Source organism: Lissotriton helveticus, chromosome 5_1, assembly GCF_964261635.1.
Source record: "Lissotriton helveticus chromosome 5_1, aLisHel1.1, whole genome shotgun sequence".
NCBI lineage: Eukaryota > Metazoa > Chordata > Amphibia > Caudata > Salamandridae > Lissotriton > Lissotriton helveticus.
The window spans coordinates 1621554916-1621581054 of NC_136065.1; the positions used below are offsets into that span (position 1 = coordinate 1621554916).

Here is a 26139-nt window from a genome sequence, read left to right on the forward strand (position 1 = left end):
AATGAGGTGCTAAGAGAGATAATTAAACAATCTATACACACAATATCATCTGTGTTGATTCAATCACTTTCTGATAATGACTAGTAAATAATTCTGTAGTGGAACACATGAAAACTTGACTCCGTCTGTGTTCAATGAATGATCTGACAACCAAGACGTGCTAAATTTACACAAATTTGCCTGTACAGAGGGTGAAAACTAAGGGGCATATTTACATTAAACTGCGCGAGCACGAGGTTACTCCAAAATTGGTAACTCCACACTTCAACAGTATTAAAATGCAGAGATGCGCCATATTACCTAAAATACGGCGCACCCCTTCATTTTCCCTAGCACTGGCACTAAAAAAACTGCCTAGTGCCAGTGCAGGCAGTCTAGCACCATTTTGCTAGGGTGCCTGTGCTGCAGTGGTGATTGTTTATATGTAGGAAGGTGTCCTAGACCTTAAAGGCGATTTGCTTTATCCGTGTGCTGCAGAATGCAGGATATGTGGAAAGAGCAATTTCTCTTGTATCGCCTGTTTAAGACCGGGTATTTCCTGGTCTTATTTTTGGCGCTGCCCCATACCTTGTAAATATGGGGCAGCATCAAAAAGCAATGGGTGTTGTGGCAGAACACCCACTGCAACACCTATTGCCTGCCCCTTTCACACTAAGTGCTGCGTGCATAGGAACATTATTTACAAGGCGGCATTAAGCCACGTTAAGTGGCTTAACCCCACCTTGTAAATAAGGTGAAGTGAAGTTCTGGTGGTGTTAAGTCCTTCTAAATATGCCCCTAAGTCTGTACCAATTAATCTGAGATGAATGGTTCAGTCTAAGCAGATGTCGGGGGATCTTGGGGGAAGGATCTCAGGGGAAGAATCTCGGGTGAGGGAAGTATAACTATTCTGAGACAGATCTCAAAGAAACCAGATTCCAGAAGAAAACATGCTACCGAAGGGCTGCTCAGCTCATGGAATTGATTATCAGCATCAATGAGAAGAGATTAGTGCTTAGTTTTATAAGTTTGCAGAACTGGAGAAAGAACTGGCATTGTTAAAGGATGGCGGATAGATCCTTCTAGAGTTAGCCCCTGCAAGTTTCTCCATCTCTGCAGTGTTTAGTGAAGGTGGTTGAATTGAATGGCTCTGGGGCATATTTAGAAGGAAATAGTGCAACGCGGAGCTGTGCCAAATTTGGCAGTGCCATTTCCAAAACACAGGGATGCCCTGTATTTACAAGGATGCAGCACACCCCTGTGTTTCCCCTTGTGCTAAAATAGTTGCCTAGCGCCATTACATACACCCTTGCTCCATTGTGCAAAGGTGCCTGAGTTGCAGGGATAATTGTTTATGTGCAGGAGTGTCCCTTCCTGCACATAAACAATCAATAATGGTGATTTGCTCTTTCTGTGTGTACGCCCGAATGCAGCATACATAGAAAAGTAAAAAACTAGGAGAAATAAAATTATTTCTCCCCGTTGCACCAATCTAACTCCTGTTTTTTCATGGCATTAGCTTTTGGCGCGGCGTCAGATTTACACATCCTTGTAAATCTGGGGCAGCATCAAATAGCAATGGGTATTGAGGTGGAATGCCCACAGCAATACCCTTTGCATGCCCCTTTCACACAGAAAACTGTGTGAAAGGGTACCATATTTACAAACACAACTTTGTAAATATACAGCAGGGGACCACCGGAACGTCAAGAAAAAAAGTGACGTTCCGGTGTCGCAATGCCCTTGTAAATATGCCCTTCAGTCTTTACAATATGGTCATGAAAAAGGTGTGGCTTAATTTGGGGTTCACCTTAGTAAAGACACTAAACATACAGGAGCAGCAGCAGACAGGCACCAAAGAAGCACAAGGGGTCCCAGTCAGTGGCAGTCCTGACATGCGAGAGACCCACCATACAAAGAGTCACAACTGCTGCAGACTAACTCTGCCTTTTAGGTTTGTTCAATAAAATAATAGAACCAGACAGACTCACTATGAGTAAACTTATTTTATTTAATGAAAATGCATTAATGAAAATTGCAGTTAAATATGCTACACAGCAAAGCCACTACTAATATAAACAGACTTTTGAGAGCTAAGTGCGAAATACTGAAATGCAATGGAATGTGAAGAATCAAAATGCAGGAATGCCCACCATGATACAGTATCCTTTTTAACAGCCAGTCACATAAAGCATGAAGCCAAGGGCACATTTACTGACTCACATTGACAAGAGGTGTTAATAATGCCTGAGAGACCCTCACAAGTTGCCTGCCCACAAACAACCTCAGACACTTAATATGTATACTAACATAGTAATCCATTGCTTAATTTGAGCCGGTGGTTGCTGGTGGGAAGCACCAGCACTTATTACTGGGAATCTGCACTTATTTTCCCACATCAGATACTTCCTGAGTGCAAGAGAGGTAAAAACGCACACATCTGAAAAATGCAAGAAGTAAAAGAGGGAACGCCATCACAAGGCAGAATGCAGCAACTTGCAAGAGTGAAATAAGGAGTCAGTGAGTGTTTGGTAGTGAATTAAAGAGGCAATTGAGTTGATTTAGGACTACCAGTGAGTGTAGGCCTTCAGTGTGCCGCCATTCAATTCCACAGCTGCGGGCATCTGAGCCGAACTACGGGCACTGGCACTCATTCTTTTACAAATTAAGCACTGTTTAGTGAAAAGAGCTGTCCCAAAAAGGAGCTCCACCCAAGGATGACCTCTGAAGATTGATTGTGGGATCTGCTTTTGAGAATGTAAAGGGGACAGCACAGAAGTCAGACATCCCCAAGCCCGAAAGATGAGCTAAGTGCAGAGTATCTTAAAAAATGTAAACAGACCCACCAAAGAGCTTTAATTATGACAATCTAATCCAAGGAATCTGATGAAGCGAAACATGAGGAAGAAAACAGTAATCCATAGTGTTTTTTTTTCAAAGGCCCCTCATATGGAGTGTATTCTCTTTTACAAACTAAACATACATTTTTCAAGCACACTAGTGCCACTTACCTAGCAGACTGAACTTGTGGGAGATAAACTGTGGATTTTGTGATTTCGACATAGCAGGCATGCAGAATGTTGCAAGACCAGCTTTTAAATAGGAATATACTGTTTATTGCTTTAAATGGAAGTATAAAAGTGCAGGTACTCGCTGTCCTAATCTTCCTGTTGAGAAGTGCAAGTACTCTCCAACTTAAAGTATTGTGGCTCTGCTGGGAAATTATAATAACCTCCACATTTAAGAAATGCAAGTTCTCACTACCTAACAGTACCTGCCCATTTAAAACACTGGTTGACTGTACAGAGCACAACAACACATGTGAGCAAGCATACAAGCTCACTGACATTAACTTCCACTCTGGTACTTGGAGTGTGTGGATGGGTGTGAGAGTGTATTTAGGTGGTAGACCAATATGACATAACAAATAGAACATTCAAAAATAAATAAGGCCAGTTCTTTTTTTGTGCAAGCACTGCTTGAGCAGTTGAACTGCAGCTGGCTACCACGTCACAGAGCAGCTGCAAAACCCAGCATCGATTACTACTGTGCAGAGACTCCACACACAAGTGGTAATTCACCTCTGTATTAAGGTTTCTCTTTTCATTGTCTCTATGGGAAGTATGCCAAAGCCAGATTTCAAACGCAGCACTGTGTGAGCTGGCTGATCTGTGCAGGTTTCAAAGGCCACGAGTTTCCCCTGTAGTCGGGAGTTATACTACTTGTTTCCATTTCTTCCTTCAAGAGCTCAGAATGGAGTGGATGAACCCGAAGATACATGCAACTGTCAGAGAACATACAGATGTTTCAGTATGTGGGTAGATTCAATGCCCATGGCATATGTGCATCCAGAGGAGGCCACACACGCACTACCTTCTAAGTTCACCTCCAGTAAATTGCTTGCGTTCTTTCAAAGATGCAACGATAAGTCACATTTGGGTACTCTTCAGAAGGGAAAATATGACAACAATCCAGCTTCTTTGGCAGAGACTGAGTGTCTGACATGGGCACACTGGGACACCTTGAGGGTCCCGGCACGAGATTCCTTTGGCTGCCCTGCATGCTTTGAGTATGTGCAGCATTGTGTGGGAGGGGGTCATTGTATTATTACATTTAACTAGGGGGGAGCTGTAGCACAGAAGGTGGCCTACTACTTGCAGCATTAGAAACACATTATTTGCCTTTGGGAGTGCGAATGAGCAAGAATCTTATTACTTACAGTGGAGTGGCACTGAAACAGCAGGCAGACCCCCAGGATTATGCAATTTTTGTGTACAAATACATCGCCACTTTTGTAGAAATTCCACGATGATTAACAAGCTTCTGCTACAACTGTATATTTTTTATAAAAGAAAATGGCACCAACTGTCCTTTTGTTGCACTGTTTTGCCGCTGGTTCAATAAAGGCGGACGGGGATGAGCAGCAGACAGGAGATGCGTCTCCGCAAGGCCCCCCCTCCGGATGCCCATTGTTACTTCTGCCCCCCACTTCTTGCTGTTCCATGTCAACTCAAGCCCCCTCACCTCACTTTCCCATGTCATCACTGGACAGCCTCCTCTAGCCCTGTGTCCCCTATGCCCCTTTTCCCCACGCCTCTTGTGCTTCTCACCCATAACCTTATGCTTCCTCTGCTGCAATACGCCCATGTTTCCTCAGCCTCACGTGCGTCCCCTGGTCCCCCTCTCGATGTAGCCCCTTGCCTCTCTAGCCACCGTAGGTCCATGCCTTCTATTCCACTCACCAAATGACTTGTCTGGCCCACCCACCTACAAATGTAGCCCAGTGCCTCATAAGTCCCCATCTCCCTGTCTCTTGCACCCCGCTACCCCATATCACCCCTTATAGCTCTATGTCACCAAAAGAAGAAGCAATGCCTGGTGCCACAGAAAGCACAGCTCTCACAAATGCATTGTCTCTGGCACCAGGCGTCCTCCTGTTCCGAGGCATAGTGATGCTGAAGACCAGCCAGAATAATAGACCGTGGCATAGCAGAGCCTCCAGCAGCGATAGACCACATGCTAAGCAGTATTTGTGTGACAGGATCATTTCTGCTACTTTAAAAAAATAGCAAATTTTGGAGGTTTGCACTGTGCATTTAGCTTTTGTACACAAAAACTTGTCAACCCAGGCAACAAAGCTTTTATGGATCCTTTACAATTGCTCGGCCTGTCTGGCATTAGTTATTTCGAGTTATTGGCATATAACAGGTTAGAAGTACTGCATGCTTGAGCAGTCAACGCTGGGGGAAGAAAAGCCCTGAAGCCTGAGTGGCACAGTAACGCTGTACTCTAAGCCCATACAAATGTTTCAACTCTACAGGTTTTATGGGCAGTAATATATACACAGCATGTATGTATCCGCAGAGACAGGTTGATTGTTTTCTCACCACCTACTAAGCGAGGTCCATGCTTCTCCTGCATATGGAACAGCCTAGAAGTAGTGTTGTGTGACAGTGGCGCACAATGATGCGCCCTACAGATAAAAAAAACCTCATTTTACATAACTTGAAAGATAATCCAAAAGTGCACTTGGATCTTTCTTAGACCACTCACTACCAACAGGAAAGAGTGTCCTGCCCTAAACAGTGGTCGTTGGTTGACTCTTCCAAGCCGTACTATCAAAAAGGCATGTGGCGTGAACAATGCCTATTTCTAAGCAATAGGAGCTTTGATTCATCGCGGCTGGGGAGGTGGTACTGCCAATGAGTGGAAAGTGAGCCAAACTGTGCCCATGGGTTGCTCCTAGGCAACTGTCCAGGGATAAAGAAAGCAACGAACATATCTCACTGTGACTGACTAGCAACCAAGACTACTCTGGTGGATCCAAGTACAGCCTGTAGATTGAGATTTGAAAAACACAAGGCAGCATACTTAACACAGACACATCAACAAAGCTTCCCTCTCTGCTGTCCTCTTTGGTTTGAGGGGATGATATCTTTTGCCTATTTATGATGCTTAGGATACCCAAATGTACAAAGTGCACTTGCGCTCACCTGCTAATCTAGCACTAGGGGTTTCACATCAATTCAGTGAGAGCTCCGCCTGCTCTTAAAAAAACATAGATTTTTAATTATTCTCAATGGGGAAGGCATCCCAAGGGGAACCCTTCCCATTTGTGAATGGGTTACCACCAACTTTGAGTTGGTGGAAAAGTATGAATGTTTCGCAACTTCATTTCGGTCGCAAAAAACATTAGTACATACCATTCATATTCCCTATTTGGAAAGGACGCACTATACACATCCCTTCCAAATAACGATTTTATTTTTGGGCGCAAAGCCAAATTGCAACTCGGTAACAAGTTACCAAATTGCAATCGGGTGCTTGTAGATTTTAAAAATCAACGGCCTAATTATACAAATCGTGACGTTTGCAACACCATCTGGCCCTAGATTCCTTCTAGAATTATTCTTTCTAGAATTAACTGTGTTCACTATTAAGAGTCCATGGGCAGCAATTAAAGCTCTTAGAGGCACATTTTCGTCTGTTGACAAACTAGACACAGGAGATTTTTTCGGAAGTATCTGATGGTAGACTCACATGTCCCTTCATGTAATTTAAATCTAGGACTCCAAGGCTTTCAAGGTCATGTGTTTGAGCATCTTCGAACGGTAGAGCTTAAGAATCTGTTTTTGGTAATAATTTGCACCTAATGCTGTGGAGTCTGGAGCTCTTTTGTGCGAAGAGCCTTATTTAAAATTCTTCTCTGATCAAGTTGTGTTGTGTCAATCTCAAACCTTTAAAGTCAAAATTAATCCAGTTCTCTACTTTTCAGGATTTGGTTTTCCCATTTTGTTGCCATCTCCTTTGTCTGAGATTGAACAAAAGTAGCACTGCTGGGATGTATGTAGAGCTCTCTCCATTTACAGAGAGAGTACTTTTTTGTTTGTCTCTTTTGGTATTGTTGCAGGGCAGGGCCTTCTTCCTCAATACTAAGCAAAATTCATTTGTTTTGCTATTTCCTTAGCAAATCAGACAAAGGATTTGTATTTGTCAGTTGCAGTTCAGGGCTTCTCCACAAAAGGCATGTCCTCTCCTCAATAGGAAAAATGCAATGCTGCATCCGGGTCCACCCTTCACGCAATCCTGCCCCTTTATCACTTACAGGTGGGGGGTTACTCAGATAACTTTGCAACTCATGTTGTGAGTGCCGTCAACTCATGAATTCAGTTATTGTTTTTCTAATTTTCATTAGTAAACCCAGTCTTTCAGAGAATGTTGTAGTAGATATTAATGTCTACTTCTTGGGACAACTGAACTTAGCTTGGTTGTAAACAAAGTTGTTGGGACGGTGGCTAGAAGACTGAAGAGGAGGTAACAACCCATTTACTTACTGATAACCTTCATTGCACTGGAGTCTAGGTTTTCTTCGCCACAATCATACATTTCCACCATCTTTTCCTTTGGTTGTCATAGGGTTTGGTGAGAAATGGATAAACTACCTATGCTTACCATGCATGGTAAAGGCATGTGTGATAAAAGCATATGCTTGATAAAGGAATGCGTGGTAAAGGCATGCGTGGAAAAGACTTTGTGGTAAAGGATATTTCCTGTAAGTGGGTCAATAGTCTACGCTGGTCCCTCATCAGCAGCGACCTATGTTGTCTAGTGAGCCTTGGCCACTGGGATTACACTTGAGCATATCAGACTGGGTCAGTTTAGGAATGTTGAACCCATAAAGTCATGACTTAAGGGAGCAATGTGGTCGCGCAGTTATCACAAGAAGCCCTCAAAGTCTAACTAACCATATATTCTATGCTAAGTTTAAGTGCAAGTAGAAGCAGAAAGTAAAACAGCTTTAAACGGCTTGGTCCACTAAGGCAGATCAAGAGTGGAGTAAAAGACCTATTTCAGAGTGGGAGGGCTAAAGGAAGGAAACCTGGCCACACTAAGACGTTGGTACATTGCAGAATGCACACAGGATGGATGACTGAATTGCAATTAGAGAAATACATTGTTTTCCAGTGAAACGGTTATATGAGGTGTACACTTATACTAGCACTTTAAAGTGAACTGGCAACAGGGAAAGATTGACAATTATTCTCATCTCACGTTTCCCTGGGGGCGGAGCTATTGGAGACCGGGTTTTGATGGTATGCGCTGGTGCCACAGTCACTCTCTCCTGCTTCCTGGGGTACCGTTTATTGCAATATGGGCAGTGGGAACATAAGAAGAAACTGAAAGAGAGTGAACGCAAACAGAGACAGAGGCAAGGGGAAGAGTAGAAGGAAAAAGAGACACTGGAGAAAAAGGCAAATGAGCCAGAGAATGGATGGATGGAAGAGAAAGGACGAAGAAAACGGGGATGGTTTGAACATTGTTGCCAGGGCTGCTTTTGGCTCCCAGTCTAGCACTAACAGGAAGACAATAACCAATCAGCCAAACTCATTCTATTGCCTTTGGATGTGAAAGTCAATCCCCATGATACAGGTACAATTGTGGTGGCAAAGACCTAGGGCATTCAGTTCATCTGTGACAAGCACTTTGTCCACAAGAGAAGGCCTGTGATATACCAGGCTCTCTGCTTGAGCAGTCTGCACATGCCAATGGGGTGAAGCACTCACTACAGTAGTATGTGAAATGATACTCATGAAGATCTAGAATAGGCTACCAAGGACCAAAGGAGTGGTGGAATCAATGGTTCTCACCTTGAGAAATGCAATGCACTCAATGGGAAACCTTTTTATGAAAGAGGTTTACGTTAATGTTTCTATACTAAAGTTTCAACAACAATCCAGTCATCGTGCTCTTTGGAATGTAATTAATATAAAAAGCACCAATAGAGTATTGACCTTCAACTGTGGGTTTGGCGTCCACAGCCCCCTATGACAGTGTCCAATAGATGGCAGGCCAGGTCAAAAGCCCAGAACTCTGACCACTCCCACTCCACAGACCTTTAATTGACATTGTTGGACTCGATGCATGGCAACAGCGCGGTCACCACTTTCTCCATCATCTTGCTACTGTCGCTGCCGGCTTTGAGCACTTCCTCATGGTTGACACGTGCCTCGCTGTTGTAATCCATCACAGCCTGGTTGGTGATGAGGGAAATGCCAAGCACCCGTAGGCCACAGTGTCGCGCAACAACGACCTCATGAGCAGTGCTCATTCCTGAGAAAAAACACATGAGAGGTGGAATAAGTGTCACACAGACCAGTAAGCAGGTCTCAATACCTTAGTAATCAGGGGAGTTCCACACCTGTTCATCCTCTCACAACCCCACAAAGAAGCACTTAGGAACCAGGAGCAGCCAGCTATGATTCAAGGCAAGGCATAGGTAGTGTCACTCGGGTAAAATTCGAATTATAATAAGATGTCTTTCATGCAAATAGGTGCAAGGCAACATTCGGCAGTGGTTTATTGTGCTGTATATTGACAGTCCCCAAGTATTCAACTGTGCTTGTTTCATCATGTTTCCTTTTTTCTTAACTGGCTATTTTATTGCTATTTCTTTTCTTCATGGGAACATTTTTACGTTTCTGATACGCTCCAGGTGTTTTTTTCCTGCAGACTAACTAATGGTGATGACAATATCAGTCTAGTCTCCTTAAAAAAGCACTTCCTACATTCCAGAACCAGGACTGCAACTCCAGAGACAAACTAGAGTTCTCATAGTTCAAATGTGTGATTAACAAAAAGAAAAAGATTGCACACAATGTTCTTGTGTTCAGGCTCTCTCTTATTCCCAATATGGAAGATGCCTACTGACCAGGTGGGGGCTAATGAAGTTACTGTAGCAATCTGAGCAGCAGGGAGCTCGGAGACCAGCAGTAGACGTATGCCAGTTGGTATTCAGTTTGGGCATTGTGGTAAGCATGGCAAAAAAAGCAACAGTAGTTGCAATTGGATGGAGAAAAACAAGTTACTTACCTTTGGTAACACTCTTTCTGGTGGATACTTTATCTAACAGCAGATTCCTCACTTTTAGAATATTCCCAGTAGTGACGGCTGCCACTGAGTAGCACAGGTGGGGTGGGGCGGGGGGAGGGGGCGGGGGTGGGGGTGTGTGTGTGTACGGGGCTAAAAAATAAATGTAAAAAGTTACTAACCTTACTGCTGGACCGCCGGCTCGCATCATCCTCTTCTGTTCCTTCTTGAAGCAGGAAGCACACACTTGTTCTCTGAAGCCAATCACAACGCTGCATTCACAATGCTGCTATGCAGCGCTGTGATTGGTCTGAGGACCTTGGTTCAGCGCTCAGACAGGCAGTGGGAGTCCGTGCATGTTCCTCACTGGTGGGGTACATGCAAAGAGCGCACGATGGTTTGGCCGGCCAAAGACGGCCGGACAAACCATCATGCGCACTCAAGTGTCCAACTCTCCTCCCCTTGCTGGCTGTGATGGCAGCCAATAACCCACCCACCTCATAAACCTGCCTGACAACAGAAAAATCAAATCATAATAAAGTAGTGTTATTATCACTTTATTTTTACTTTTTCCACTGCTCATCATGCAGTGGGGCGGCGCTCCTCTGCCTTTCCGGAGGAAGATTTCAACAGCAGTACTACCATGTGCCAATGGTGGCATTGTGCGGCACCACGCCTACTCCACCCCATCCTCGGTAGTGATAAAAGGAGTTGCATATAAGCACCATCCCTTTGCCCAAAAAAGCCTGCACTTCTTAGAGCAAGATAGACAAGTGCTACTCTGAGAAATGTTATGATGTAAGTGGAAGGTACTGCAGGTCTAAAAGTAATGGCAATGTATAGTCCCGATGGATGATCCAGAGGACCCACCTGTTGGGTATTATCTTGTACCACCCTTTGAGGAAGTATCTGATAGACCTCCCAAAGAGTGGTCATATGCCGCCAAGGGCAATTTAAAGCAGATTGGAGGTGGATGCTGGAGGCGGCAAGGGACTGAAGGTTGTTGTCCCTCATGGCCTGGGTATTACCTGTGTGCTCCTTGCCCTAGACAGGTCTAGGGTTCATGTTGCAGTGACAGAGAGATTAAGTGTGGGCAGTACACTAACCCTCGGGAGTAGACTCGAAAGGGGTAAAACTGTTAAGGACACTGTCTCACTAGGGTAGGAAGGCCTAGGAAACGTGCAGTGGCCTGACTTTCCTTGAAACGTTTGTTGGACCTGACCCTTTCTGAACAGTCATCACAGCTATTTATCTTGCTCTGCCTTCCTTTGCTGAACCTGTTTGTGTCAGCATTTAGGACTATGCACATTTTCCCTACTAACCAGTGGTAAAGTGCTTTATGCTCTCTCTCCCTAAAACATGGTAAAATAGACCTACACTTGTTTGGTACATTTAATTTACTTGTAGGTCCCTGGTATATGGTACTACATGAACCCGGGGCTTGTGATTTAAATGCCACTAATGCGCGGCAGCACTCATGGTGGCACCTACTAAAGTAGTCTTTTGGAACATTTCTCAGGTATGCCACTGCAGCCTGTAGTGCAGTTTAAAACTGCCATTTGGAACTGGCAAAATAAAAATGTGTCCAAGCCTGACTCTTCCTTTTTAATACTTATATGTCACCCCTAAGCTAGGCCCTATTGACCTTTAAAAGGTTGGACCTGTGGATTTAATGTTTTACATATCCCTGCAAGGAAAAGCACCTAACGTAGTTTCTCAGTGATGTAAGGCTGTCTCTCCCATAGAGTAACACTGAGTTGCTTTAATACACTTAATAAGTGGTAACGTCAGATTGGGAAGAGATACACTAAAATGAATTGTAATTTTAAATTCTTCTTTATGGTGAAGTCGTATTTTAAGTTACAATTTTAAAAATGCCACTTTTAAATAGTTGAAAGTTTTCTACCCACACCAACTATGTTTTCCTGCCAGTGTCTTGGGTCACATAAATAAGAATGCCCATGCTGTTGCTGGTTCTGTATTGCTTCCAGACAGTGAGACAAAGGAAACCTCGATGTGAGGGGAGATTGTCTTCCTAATAGGATGGCTGAGCAAGAGCTATACCCTGCTCCGATTGAACTTCAAGGGACCCTGTCGGCAGCACATAAAAAGGAACGTGATACCAGGCCTTCCATGGAATTTGTCACCCTAGACAGTTAGGGCCAAAACCCAGGGAAAGGGGAAGGACTGACCAGAACCAGCTTTGGCGGTAGGTCTGGTAATTCCCCCCCACACAAAGGCTGGCAGCAGGAATAAAAGTTACGTTTTAGAACACTTGGCTCCTGGGACATAAAGGCTTTCACTGATGACACATGGAATGTCCTTGCATAAGGTTACACTGTCCATGGCCTTGGTATATAGAAAAGTACACTTTTCAGTGCGGGTCTCATAATTTCTGGAACGCAAAGCCCCCCTAGGGAGGATCATACTTGCAGGACAGTCGGCTCTAAAATACGTGTCCAAAGCTGGGCACCTCTTTAATCCGCGCTACCTATACGCCGCTCAGGTGTTTCATCAGGCGCTAACACTTGGCCCCCTCACTGCGTTCACTATAGACATCTGGCAGTGTTCGCCGTTACTTGTAGCCGCATTAAATAGAGATCTGACACGGCTAATGCATTTACTCTTTAGCCTTCTGGCCCCCTTATTGCATTCACTATAGACAGTATTCGCCATTACTGGTAGCCACAATAATAAAGAGAAGCCACATGGCTCCTGCTTTTGCATCTTAGTTTCTATCAGACTTAGCCAATCCCGTGATTGGGTTACACCTTTCCCGTGTCACTGATGAGTATACACTCCTCCCGGATAATTTACCGGGTAACCATGACGACCGACGCAAGCGAGGTGCATCATCAAACCTGGCCACACCTAGGGCCCTGTTAGTCTGTTGTCTATGTCCTTTCACCAACAGAAAGCAACGTGAATGGAGCACACCTGCCCCCACCACAGGGATACATAAGCTCCTCACAGACCGAGGCCCCCAATGACGGAGATCCGAAGCAGACGAATAGGTCTTCACACGGGTACTGAACTGCGATGTAGTATGTTGATGCAGCTCTTCCGCAACACAGAGGGTAAGCCTTTCATTTTCAGCGCATCACGACGGCAATCATGCCGCCGGCTTCTCCTTTTCTCTTCCCAGGTTTTTTCTAACATCCTGAACCCCTGCCGGAATCTCATGAGGTGTATCCAGCTAATTGCTAGTGTAAGAATTGGAGAACATCCTTTACAACGCGGATGTTACACCGCAGTTCCCTTACGACGCAACTTTTACAACGCAAGTTGTAACAACGAATTACGCTGGGGGGCGCTCCAGGATAGTGAATAGTTTAATTTACTATCCAACTCCTTCCCTACTATCCATGGGGACTGGAGTTGGAATAGTAAATTAAACTATTCACTATCCAGCCCCCAACAACGCAAGTCGTGGTAACGACTTGCGTTGTAAAACATGCGTCGTAAAGTACTGCGATGTAAAACATCGCGTTGTAACGACATACATCCGTAAGAATTATCGCATACCAGTCACCACTATGCACCTTGTCTTACACGTTAGCGCATAACTCGGTAGTACCACGTTTTGCCTCCACCTTAGCAAATTACACTGCTGTTTTTTCGCGTCCTTGCTTGTCACTACATGTACGTGATTTACAGCAACTGCTGCCTGAAATTGCATATATATGTATATTTGTCTGTATGTTTTTGTTTGTGTTTTGTAAGTGCCTTAGTGCGTGCAACACATTCTTCATTCTAAACACGGAAACCAAGTTTAGATTTTCAACCACCCACACTATAAGGTCCTGAGGAAAGCCAGTATACAATCAAGGCCTGGCTGAAACATGTAGACCAACCCCTGGATGTAGGAGCTCCTAATCAGCACTCCACTCACATCCACTGCCTTGTTTTTACTACTGCCAGTGGCCCAAACATAAAAAAAAACTCGTTCGTAACGGGACCACTGTCAGTTTTTAAATTTCACTATCACATCACCACACTGCACACTCAGTAAAAATACCTGCTCCGCTGTAATCAGGCTTTGTAGCACATCAGGGACACACTCAGTGTGACTAGGTGGGCCCGATGATGAAGCATGCCACCAACTAGGTTGGTGGGTGAGGGCTTAAATGAAAAAGAAAAGCTCTTTTCTTTTTCAGTTTAAAACATACAGCTCCTTCATTATCACACAGCACCAGACTAGTTCTTGATAATACATATTATAGCCGGGGACTAGGACCAGCTCTCTAATCCTCTCTCCTCTTGATACTCAATGCTAGTTTCAATGAATCATAATATTCCATCCATGAATGTGATCGAGAGGTGTAGGAAGCTGGCCCTGTATATACTATACAAAAGTAACATATAGTGAGTACAGAGTCCAGTGCACCCCAGAGGCTTTACAGACGTTAAAGTAGATAATACCTTACTGTCCTTTGTGGTAGTGTGGTTAAGCAGACAGGCTTATCAGAGGGCTGCATTAAGCATTTGTTTTACACAGGCAAGAAATGATTACACACAATCAAAGCCTGAATCCAACACCAATTGTTTTGTTTCTAGAACCAAGAGGAACTCAGTTGCAGGAAAATATCAGTTTTCAATTAACAATACTTTTCAGGTACATTAGGAATTGTGTTGCAGAAGCAATAGAGATAATTTACAGTAGTACTGAAAACATTTTGTGGTGTCAATCAACAGTAGTAGAACTTAACAAATGCAAGAGATATTGTTAAGTTAATGTTATTGGCATTTGTATGATTAACAAGCCTACAATCAATACAATTACATATCCACAGTAAGGTTATCCAGCTGCATACAATTTCTTATCAAATGTTTTCATGTTAGATTGCGGATGCATCTCTGAGACAAAACATTTGTTTTCTCAACAGTATCATATTCAGAACTATGTGTTCCCAGAGTGTCTATCCCCTCTGGTTTCACACCAGTGGTAAGATAATCCCTCACCGTGGCAAAATACATGATAGCGAGTGGTTGGGCTCTCCATTTACACTATCTGTCGTAGATGTGCATATATTGAGGATGCATAAGTCTGCCATATAAAAGCAAGAAAAGGGGAAACAAAGGAAAACAAACTCAATATCTTTATAAAATTAACACACAACTACAACCAGTGTAAAACTACAAGGGTCCCTCAGTTTGACAGGCGCTACCTTGGGATCGGGGCCACCCAGGGTGAGGGGGAAGAAAAAGGAGAGAAAGCTAAGAGAGCTCTGAACAGATAAGGGCAACACCCGGCACTTCACCCATCCAATGGTATATTCCAGTCATGGCACGCACAGGAGGACCAATCCCACCCGCTCTCCGAGAACTCTGGTTCACTTACCCATTCCGTAATAGTCATCTAGCCTTTAAAGGGCGAGTATCTCTCCCAGCCCCTCAGAGTCAGTCGAGTTTGTGTGTGACTCCTGATCAGGTGTATTTCGTGTGCCCCATGCTCTCAACATGTTTGCCAGGGTTCTGCCAGTGACTTACGCCGCTTGGTAATCTTATCTTCCTTAATCAAAGCCTTTTCCTCTGCTCTAGCTCAGCAGGAAACATCATTTTCCCAGTCTACTACTAAAGGATTCTGCTTTGCCTTCCACCTGAGGTCTATTCTCCTCTTAGCCAAGAGGAGAGCAAGGTCTATAAACCTGTGACCCATTGTTTTGGGTTTGGGTCTCGGGAATAGGCCCAGAAGGTATACCTCCGGGGTGCATGTCAAATTGCGAACCAAAACCCAGTTGACCGTGTCAATAATTTCAGTCCAGTAATCATTAAGCCCAGGACAGGACCAAACCATATGGTCAAATTCAGCATTCAGCATCCCTCTGTGAACATCTGGTACAGGACTGGTTATCTCTCCCATATACTACATTCAACTTCTGTGGGGTAAGATAATTTCTATGGAGCATGTTGAACTGTATAAGTTTGAAAGTTGCATTCCTGGACACCTTTTTCGGGCTTCCCAAAAGGTTCTTCCACTCCTTCTCGGTCAACCGCCTATTCAGGGTGCCCTCCCATCTGTCTTGTACTCGAGGGAATGGCCGGTGTGTTATCTCCGTTATTGGCAGGTAAAGCCACTTTACCAGATGTCCCGCCAAGCCCAGAGTCACCATCGCCTGAAGGGCAGCATGGGTGGCCGGCTCTTTCACGTCTTCTCCCCATCATTCCATCAGAGCCTCACGGTATCTTATGGTAGTTCAAAAACTGTTCCGGTGGTAACTCGTGGTATTCCAGAAACTCATCTAATGGGAGTAGCTCACCATCTTGGTAGCAATCTCCAACCGTCTGCACTCCCGTGTCCTCCCAGCCCTGCAGCTGCCGCTGTGTAAGAGAGGTACCCATCCCCATTTGCGGGAACCCAACAAGGGGAATACTTGGTGCATGGAGCGGCGCATCTTTAGATCTTGCCGTGCATCTATCCCAGCACATCACAGCCACTGAGAGTAACGTCCCCATGTGTTTGAGCTTCTGGCGACGGTTGAGCATTCTAGGAAGCAAAGCCACTTGTGCGGCTCCAGCAGGCAGAGATAACGTGTCTAACCCACTCCCATCAAGCCACCTGGCCATCCACTGGAGCTGTGCTGCCAAGTAGTAGGCTCTAAAATTAGCCCCCCAATCCTCCTCCCACGAGCGGAAGCCGCAAAGTCTGCAGAAATACCCTATTATGTCCGCCATCCCACACTAAGCCCCTCAAGAGCATGTCCAGTGTCTTAAACCAACTCTTTGGTATCACTACAGGCAAATTGACAAAGTAGTATAGGAGTCGTGGTAATGCCACCATTTTGAACAATGCCACCCTAAACATGATGGTTCATCACCTCCCCCTTTTGTACCGCTTTGTTCCCCATAAGTTGACCGGGTATGCTCAGACGTGAGTCCCTTGCTCACTTTGCCACTAGATTCAAGCAAACCTGGCTGAAGACAGCTGAAATGCCAGACACCGGTCCTAGGAAGCTTGTTTCCGGTCCAGGAAAGGCATGGCTTGGAAGTTCGGGCTGAACTGTGCCCATGAGGCACAGGGTCAGACTGATTTGAATATGGCCATGTCTGAACTGGGGTGGCAGAGTGGGCGAAAGAACGGTGATGGATTAAACCCAGATCTTTTGACTAGGTGTGAGTGTTTGATTGGTTCAGATGCTCCATCCATCACCACCCCCTTTTGTACCCTAAACATGATGGCAGTTTGAGTGATCTCCAAAAGGCCACATTTGCCAGCAATGCTCTCAGGGCACCTCCAAGGTTCCCTTCGAACAGGTTCACCTGACGATGATAAATTTGAATCCTCAGGTACCTAAATGAAGTCAACACTCATTCCAGGCCCAGTGGGAGGGTCGGATGTCTATCAAGAGCAGGACTCAATGGGAACACATAAGCCTTCTTCTTATTAAAACATAATCCCGAGAGCTCAGTAAACTCCTCTAAAATGTGTAATACAATCCGGATCCGGCAAGAGCCATCGTGCAGATATAGCAGCACATGGGCTGCATATAATGGTACTATATGGTGGGTTCCAACAAGGGCCACCCCTAGTCTTTCACTTTCCTGCCTGAATCGTTCTGCTACTGTCTCCATTGCTAGAAAAAAAGAGCAATGGAGACAGGGGAAATCCCTAGCAGGTTCCTCTATTGATGAAATATGGGGCCGACACCGTATTTCCTGTACGCACTTAAACTCTAGGGTTTTCGTGTAAGAGGTGAACCCATGTTAATCAATCAACCCCCATCTGCATCTTCCCCATTACTGCTAACAAGAAATCCCATTGCAGGGAATCAAGGGCCTTTTCCAGGTTTCCCGCTTCTACCACTGCATTGGGGTAGTCTCCTAAGTCTTTATGAAATAGAACATTATATATAGTCTCCTCGGGTTATTGGATGTGGAATGCAAGGGGATAAAACTGCGTTGGTCTGTATGGACCAATGTCTGCATGCGTGGTAAGAGCCTAGTTGTCAATGCTTTGCTTAAAATTTTTAAATCAATGTTTAACATTGACAAAGGCCTAAATTCCGTTACCTCAGCATGTTCTTTCTTGATCTTTGGTAAAGGAATCACAAGCACTTCTCTAATCGATGGCGGTAGTTACTTCTCTTACAGTGCAGACACATACACTTGTTCCAACCTCGGGGTCAGTATATCCACAAAGGCAGTTTAAAATTTGTCCGGAAGGCCGTCAGGCCCAGGCGTTTCCCCCATGCCATATCCTTGATGGCTGCTCTAATTTCCCCTGCTTTATATGGGAGAGCCAGCGAGTCCAGAGTGTCCCGGTCTAATCCCTGTAATTTCAACCCATGTAAATATGCTATTAATTTGCCTTCATGGAGGTCTCCTGGTGTCCTGTATAGGTTCTCATAGTACTCCTAGAATGCGTTGTTAATGGCCCTCGGAGAGCGGAGTACCTGCACATCAATGTCACTAATACCGGGAATTGGAGCTCCCCTACTTTCTGGTCTGATCAACCGGGTCAAGAGCCTCCACGCTTTGCCCCCCTCCACATGTTGCCACTCCTGGTATGTTCAGTAATCTAGCATCCGTAGCCTATCCCATGTGGAATTATAAAGGCTCCTCATGTCTGCTAGGCGACTCTGCACCTCAGTCCCTCCTTCTATATCTTAATATAATGCCTGAATCTGAGCTTCCAGGGATTCAAGTTCCCGGGTAATCTCCTGTCTAGCTCCTACCACCTGTCCTAAACATTGGACTCGGGTTACCACCTTAAATGCATCCCATTCCACCAAAAGGGGAGCTGGTGGTTCCCTGGTTTTCCTCAAAATAGGTGGCTAGGGCTGCAGAGAGGAGTTGCCTAAAGCCATCATCTTCCAATAGGTCAGGGTCTAATCTCCACAGTGGGAAAGAGGCCCCCTCAGGGGTAGAGGTGAATTGTAGTAGTAAAGGACTGTGATCCGAAATAGATCTACCCAGGTATTCAGCCCTAGATAGCATTGGGTCAGTATATCTGAGCAGGGGAACATATCTAGTCTTGTATGTAAATCATAGAGGTAGGAATAGTAGGAATATTCTCTTTTCTGTGCATTATGCATTCTCCAAGCGTCTATCAAGTCCCACCTTGCAATCCAGTTCCTAAGTCCCATTGCCATAGTGGCTGCAAGCGTACCTCTTAATGAAGGAGTAGATCTATCCCATCCTATGTCATAAACACAATTAAAGTCTCCCCCCGTATCAAATCCTCATGCGCCACCCCTCCCAGAGTTCCTGAAAACCGTTCCAAAAAGGGAATCTGATCACGATTCAGTGCACATATACTTCCCAACGCTATTTCCCTGCCCTTCAATTTGCCCCAGACCACTACAAACCTCCCGTCTGCATTTATTACTTTTCGGGAGACCTGAAAAGGGGACCCCTGGCCTGACCCACACAAACACCACCTTTGCAAAAGCCGAGTAAGTAGTTGCAAATAGCTGCCCTCGCCATCTGCGTCTCAACCTAGTTACTTCTATCTCCGTGAGAAGGATCTCTTGCAGCTTTACCACATGTGCTCCCCTATGCCTTATATAATTGAGGATGCTGTAGCGTTTACCCGGACAGCCCATACCCTTATATTCCAAGTGAGGCGTTTAAACGCCTCAGTATGACCAATATTCCCTGCCATCTTTCAACACCTCTCCCCTCCCTAGTACCCCCCCAGCGCATCAACTTGCAGAATTACTGTGGACCTCCTGGTATGTAACAAACCCAACAGTTCAACTCCCCAACCCACGAGCAGACTGACAACGGTCAGCTGCCCAAAATCACTAAAATGCTGCATTATACTAAACTGCAGCAAGTAGTTAAGGCCCAAAGCAACTAGCGTAAGGGCCTACAGGGGAGCGCTCCAATCTCAACTAATACCCAACAAGGTACAAATATACCTTCGTTACGCCTCAGCCTTGATTGGCCATTCCAGCCCACACCCAGGAGCGCTTCCCATTCACCCTCCCTGCTCCTCCATGGACCCTCACTGAGAACCGGGTGTGAAAGAACAGGAATATGGTCACGAGCACAACAGAGCAGAGAAAGAAAGGATGAAGGAGGAAAGGGTAATTCACCAGCTATAAATCACATTATCCCATCTGCTTTTTGAGGAGTCACAACAGGTAAGCAGACGCTATGGGACATGTCCGAGTCCGAACCATCAGTTCCACGTTTCAACCCGAACCTCTCTCTGACGTCGAATACTGGCTCTGCATCTTGACTGCTCTGCCTGTAACGCTTCCGCTCTCTCTTTTGCTGTCCGCGTTGGGCTCGGCCTCTTAGCAATCCCCCGCTGTTGACATCTTCATAATCTCTTCCCAGGGTGTCTGGGTCTGGTCGGGTTTCTCTCCCCCTGTATCAAGGATTGACTCTCAGTTTTATGAGCCTCAATCCATTCTCAGGCAGACTTGGGGTCTTCACAAAAGTTAGTCTTCCCATCCACCATTATCTTAAGCCGAGCCAGGCACATCTAAGAGTACTGGATCCCCTCCTCCCGCAAGGCTCTTTTAAGTTTGAGAAAAGAGGTACGGCGTCTCTGGACCTCAAATGTGCAATCCGGAAACTGACACCTTACTGTTCTCAACTGTGTATGGCCCCTCTGCAACAACAGATCTCTTTCCTTGAAGTGAAGCAGTTTGGCCACCACAGCGGGCACACGGTGAGCGCTTTCCAATGTATAGACCTGTAACAGTCCCTCTGGCGCCACCACCTCTTGGAGCAATGCCTCCAGGTATTTGACCATGTCTTGGTCCTCCACTCCTTCCGGCAACCCCAGAACCCTCACATTATTCCTCCGGTTTCGCCCCTCTGCATATTCTGCTTGTCGCTTCAGTACATTAACCCTACTGGATAGGTCAACAACCTGCTCCGCCAAAGCCTGCTGCGCTGGGGCGAGCACATCCAGAGTAGATTCAGTTTGTTTCACTCTATCCACCAATTTAGCATGGCCAACCGCAAAAGTGCTGATGTCCTAGTGTAGTGTTGCCTTGGTGTCTGTAATGGCCTCTAATATTTTGGCCAATTGCTGATGCACAGGTACCTAAGGTGGTTCACCTCACGATTCCTTTGGCACTGATTCTGGTGCACTGTCCTCCTGCTCCGGGTGATGGCCCACCAGCTTTCCCCTAGGCTTCCCCTTCACCAGTGGAACCAGCTCTCGGGCCACTTATCTAGTGCGCCCCTCTCTTGGCACCCGGGGAGCTGCCACCAAGGTCTCAGCCCCACACCACTCCAGGGTATGGGCAAAGTCCTTCTTGCTGCAGTTGGACTGTTCTGATAATGGCTGCTCTGTAACCGGCCTCGTGCCGCAACAGCCCAGAAAACCACAAACGTGGTCATCAGGGTCCTCCTATAATGTCTCACACAGACCGTGCTCGGGTCAGACCACGCAGCCCACGTAGAGGGTCCTCGCTGCAGTGGACCATTTCTCTCTGTTACATATCTTAGCCTAGCTGTGCCCAGGCCTCAGTTCTGTTGTCAGTCAGGGGACCCGTGGCACACGAGGGAGCAGAGAATAACTGGGCGATCCCAGATCAACAGCACCAAAGATGCCTTGACGTGGCTTTACAATCTATGCAGGGTGCAGTTCAGCGAGTAATGTGTGGAGCTGAAAGGGCGCAACAACAGTACACAGCAGTGCTTTAGGTAAGTACTTCAAGTGCGGGTACCTCCTGAACTCACCACCAGAGATTCTCACGGCAGAATATCCCCACGGCTGCAGTGTGGTAGACAGCAGCGCATGGCAGCAATCTCTGCAAGGATGCCCTCAAGACTCGTTGAGAATATGTGCCCCAATCCCCAGGTAACACTTCCTCCAGGAGCTTGCCCAGGGCTCAGCATGCCTCCATCGTGCACCCGGTGCAGCGCCGCCCCTCCTCACGAAATTCAAGCATGCCCTCGACCTCCAATTACGGGGCTGCTCCGCATCTTTGTGCGGCCGAGGAGTGATTACAGGCCACCAGCGGTCTCCTGTCACCTGCGGTCGCTTGCAGCTTAGTGTTGGCTCAGCCCAGTCAAGTCCACAGAATCGTCCTTATTGCTTCAGGCTTGCTGGCCACCGAAATCCAACAGGAGGCCTCACCTCCGCAAGCCTGGGCGGTTCCTAAATGTCATCTTGCACATCCTGCAGAGCTCCGAGCTTTGGCCGCTGTTCACCAACTCGGGGGCAGGGGATGACCCAAGAGATCCGCTCCCAGTAGTTTTTCATCTCCCATTGCCTTCGCTGTGCAGAGGGCACCAGCCGCAACCCATCCACCCGTCTACTTCCACCGCTAGCGTTAGGATATGCTGGCCTCACCGGCTGCTCGTCAGGTGGCTGAGCTGCAATGGGGGTCGGATGGCAGTCGTTAAGCGCTGCAGTAGTTTAAAGACATTTCAGGTAGGAAGCAGCTTTGCGTTCCTCAGTGTGGTCCGCTCCTTGTGTCCGCCAACCTACATAAGCAATAGCGTCTTGCTCAGGGAACTCTGTCAGGCCTGGTACGCGCACCAAGTCCGATTCAATAGCGGCTCCCCGCTGGGCCCCGGCTTACTGATGGTGTTTCGGGCTCTAGAGTCTGCAGCCCGTCATCTGTGATCTGCTCTCAGCACCGGCCTCAGGCTGCTTCTTTTCTTACTGTTCCGGCTCCGATTCAGGCCTCCATCTTGCCACGGCACCGCCGGCCTCAAGGTGCTCTAGTGACACACTCTGCTGGCCACTTGATCTGCAAGGGACGGGATTGGGGTCCCCGGTACCTCCGGCGGGTTAGGCCCCCCGAAGCAGCCCCCGGGCACGGGCGGAATCCACGAAAATCAGAATAATAGACACGGCTGGCACAGGGCTCTCAGCTCACAGGTCCGCCATCAACGGCTTCTAAGCCACGCCCCTATGCAAGAGATAGACACTTTTTACAAATACAATGCAATCCTATGGAAGGAAAACAGTTATTCACATTCACAGGTAATTACTCAACTTACACATCCTGTCTTCGGGGGTTTAGACAAACACTGGGTAAGGGTCTGATCAAGGTAGGCACTGCACTACCCGCTGCACTAGGGCGGCCGGCTGGGGAGGTCACTGGGTACAATGATAGTTAATGGAGACTGGGGGCACCCACAAGAGGTGCTAGTTGCAAGTAGGTGCCCAAAGTTTCAGGGCACAGGCTCCAGGGGTTAAAGCAAGCACAGGGGATGCCACAAGCCAGCACCAACCGTACACAACCAGCGGCACAGCGGTGGTAGGCTGCAAATCAGCATTGGGCGCCCAATGCAAATAAATGGGAAACTCGGTCACACAAAGAGGCTGCAGGCTTGGACCAGGAGGCTGGACGAAGGTGATCAACAACTGGGCAGCTAAGTAGCGGTGTTGGTGGATGCCTGGGCACCACCGGCACTGCTCTCTAAAGTGGGAGGGCTGAGGATGCATGGGTGTCTTTAGACATCAGAACTTCTTTACTGGAGCTGGTCGCGGTCAGAAGGACTCTTTGAGGTGAGGCTGCCCGCATCCTGGTGGAGTCCAGGAGAGATCAGCCAATGACAGTTTTGAGGTCAGAATCGCTGGGAAGACTTCTCTGGACAGGTGAACCACTCAGACTTGGGCTGTGGGCACCCGGTGCAGTGTGGGCAGGCGCTGCGGTTTCTGCTTGATTTGGAGTCCTTGGAGATGTTTTTATGCGAACAGGGCAGCTGTCCTCACGAGATCTGGTCTTTTTTAAAGAGCAGGCAGTCTTCCACTGGTTTCTGGAAGTCGCTGGCTCCAGGACAGACATTGTCTTCTTTGCAGAGTCTATAATTCAGAGACAGGGTGGTAGGGCTGGTGCCTAATCAGTAGTTGTCTTCAGGCTTGGCTACACAGTGTCTTTGTTTATCCTTCTTCTTAGTTCGCAGGAATCTGAGGATCAAGGTTCACGGGTGTCCCTAAAAACTGAATTTGATGTTCTTACAGGTACTGGCAGGTAGGAGCCAATGGGATACTTACCTTTACGGTGACTATACCCTTTAACTGTCCCCTCCCTTTGGGGAGGGGGCATCCCCTAACCTTATTTGCTTAAATCCTTCGATCCAATATGGAGGATTTTCAAAGGAGGGGGTCACTTCAGCTCAGCTTAGGGGGTGGTCCTGGCTGAGAGGGGACAAACCTCTCCTGACTACTAAATTTCTAGGGGAGTGAGCATCCACAGTTTTTGGTCTAGATCTTTGTCTGTTCTTCCCAAAATGTCAGTAATTTGGATTATGTGTGGTATTCAAGTATTCCAGTGCTGTTTACAAGTGGAAGGATTGCAAGTATCACTAGAGGAATGAATGTCACGTGAATTAGGAGTGTTTTTGCTACGTTGCTGATACATTATGGAATTTAGACATTGAGAGTGCGGACTGAAATTTAGTCATGCAAGACTTTTGGTTTTGATTAGTGGTTCAATTGGTGGTTTAATTGTCGTGATTTTAATGAATTTGTAATATTTATGAAGGGCAGAAATGTTTTTGATATTATTTAGATAAGATAATCAGATTTGTCATAGTCCAAGATCCCAAAATATATTGTTGAATTTGCCTACAAAGTGGTGGCGGGTTTAGGTACTGCATTCACATTGAATTTATGGATTTTCTGAATTAATATATTTTTTTTCTAGTTTGCGTGTGTTTACTCTGGATTGATGTCTGCTCACTCTTTGGTGCACAAGAGCAAACAGGCTAATAAGTGACAGGTTTCTGCTGGATGGAAATTTTACTTGATGGAAAATTTGTGATTGACAGGTGCCACAGGAGTACTGGTACTGGTTCAGTTTCTATCAATTATGGAATTGCTTTTCATCTATTTCTGTCTATCTATTTTTTTCACTCAGGTTGAGCAGACAAGGTTTACAACTCGTTGTTACAACGACCGTGTTGTTACAACGTGAACCATTACATCGCAAGTCGTTTCAACGACTTGCTGCAGGGGGCACACGGGACTTAGGAATAGTAAAATTTACTATTCCAACTCCAGTGTGTGCAGCAGTAGGGAAGGTGTTCGAATAGTAAATTATACTATCCCTTAGTTTAGCGTGCCCTCTACAGCAAGTCGCTGAAACTTTCGATGTAGTGCTTCGTGCTGTAATAACGCGGTCGTAACGACCGCGTTGTAATCGCATGCGATGTATCGCATGCGATGCAGATGCTGCTTCCCGATGAAAGCCAATAGCTTGAAACTCAACTCCGACACAACAAAAGTATTGATGTTCGGTTACAGGAACACTCTCTGGAACTCTACCTGGTGGCTTTCAGAGCTCTGACCTACATCCAGACCAACCAACCAAGCTAGAAACCTGGCAATCGTCCTCGATGACTAACTGAACAGGTCAACACAGTCAGTTACTTCTACTTCCATATACTATGCATGCTTCTGAAGATCTTCAAATGAATACCCCGGAATACCAGACGTACCGTCACTCAAGCCCTCATCACAAGCAGGCTAGACTAAGGCACCACACTCTAAACCAGATCTTCAACTACCTCTTCCACTGACTCCAGACCATCCGGAATGCTGCAGCAAGACTCATCCTAGACCTCCCATGATGCATCCACATCACACCACATCTCAGAGAGCTCAATTCACTCCTCTGACATAAACAATAGCAATTCAAACTCCTATTTTACGCATACAAGGCACTACACCACAAGGGGCCAATATACCTTAACAACTGCCTTCACTTCCACCAACCCACCATACACCTATGCTCATCCTCACTCTCACTCGCAAATGCACCTGTATACACAAAGGCAGAACATAATATGATAACTGAGATGTAAATAATGCAAATTGTGTTTTGTTGAATACAGTACAGACAACATTGAACAAACTCAGAGATTTGCAAAAGGGAGTACCAGAAGGTGAAAAGAAAAAACTTGAACTAGCAGGTTGTAGGAGGGTTTACAATGACATCTGGGTAACTTCAGATCATCAATATGTTACGTCCACATTCAATGTTGCAGGGCTTAGTAAGGTACCTGCATGTTAAGACCCATGTAGTGAGAGACATGCAACATATTTTCAGTTGCCTTTGTCTGATAGCCTTTCATATAATGTTTTTTCGTTAGTATATTTAACACGCAAGACTTGTTGTTATCAGTATCTTCTGGACTTCAGTGCTTCGTAAGGAGACTACCACACACACACACTTTGTTATTATATATAATGCATTGTCCTATATACCATGAAGATAGAGCACCTGAGTTAGATTGCTACAGGGTACGTGAAATAAGTATCCAATATTAAGAATACTAGCCACATGCTACTCAAATTTGGTGGAATTGCGGTCCTATTTCACAGTAGGGAAGGTCGATGTCCTACTCCATTGCAACTAAGTGCAGACC

The 26139-nt window shown here is 46.0% G+C and overlaps 1 protein-coding gene across 1 annotated transcript in view; it reads right to left on the reverse strand.

The window, feature by feature from the left end:
- Nucleotides 1-1970: 1970 nt before the first annotated feature.
- LOC144755654 (purine nucleoside phosphorylase-like) overlaps nucleotides 1971-26139 on the reverse strand; it is a 141172-nt gene continuing 117003 nt past the window's right edge. Inside the window, exon 6 of the mRNA XM_078644813.1 lies at nucleotides 1971-9090. Within this exon, the coding sequence (XP_078500939.1) occupies nucleotides 8876-9090 (215 nt within the window). The 3' untranslated portion in view covers nucleotides 1971-8875. The remainder of the gene's footprint in view (nucleotides 9091-26139) is intronic.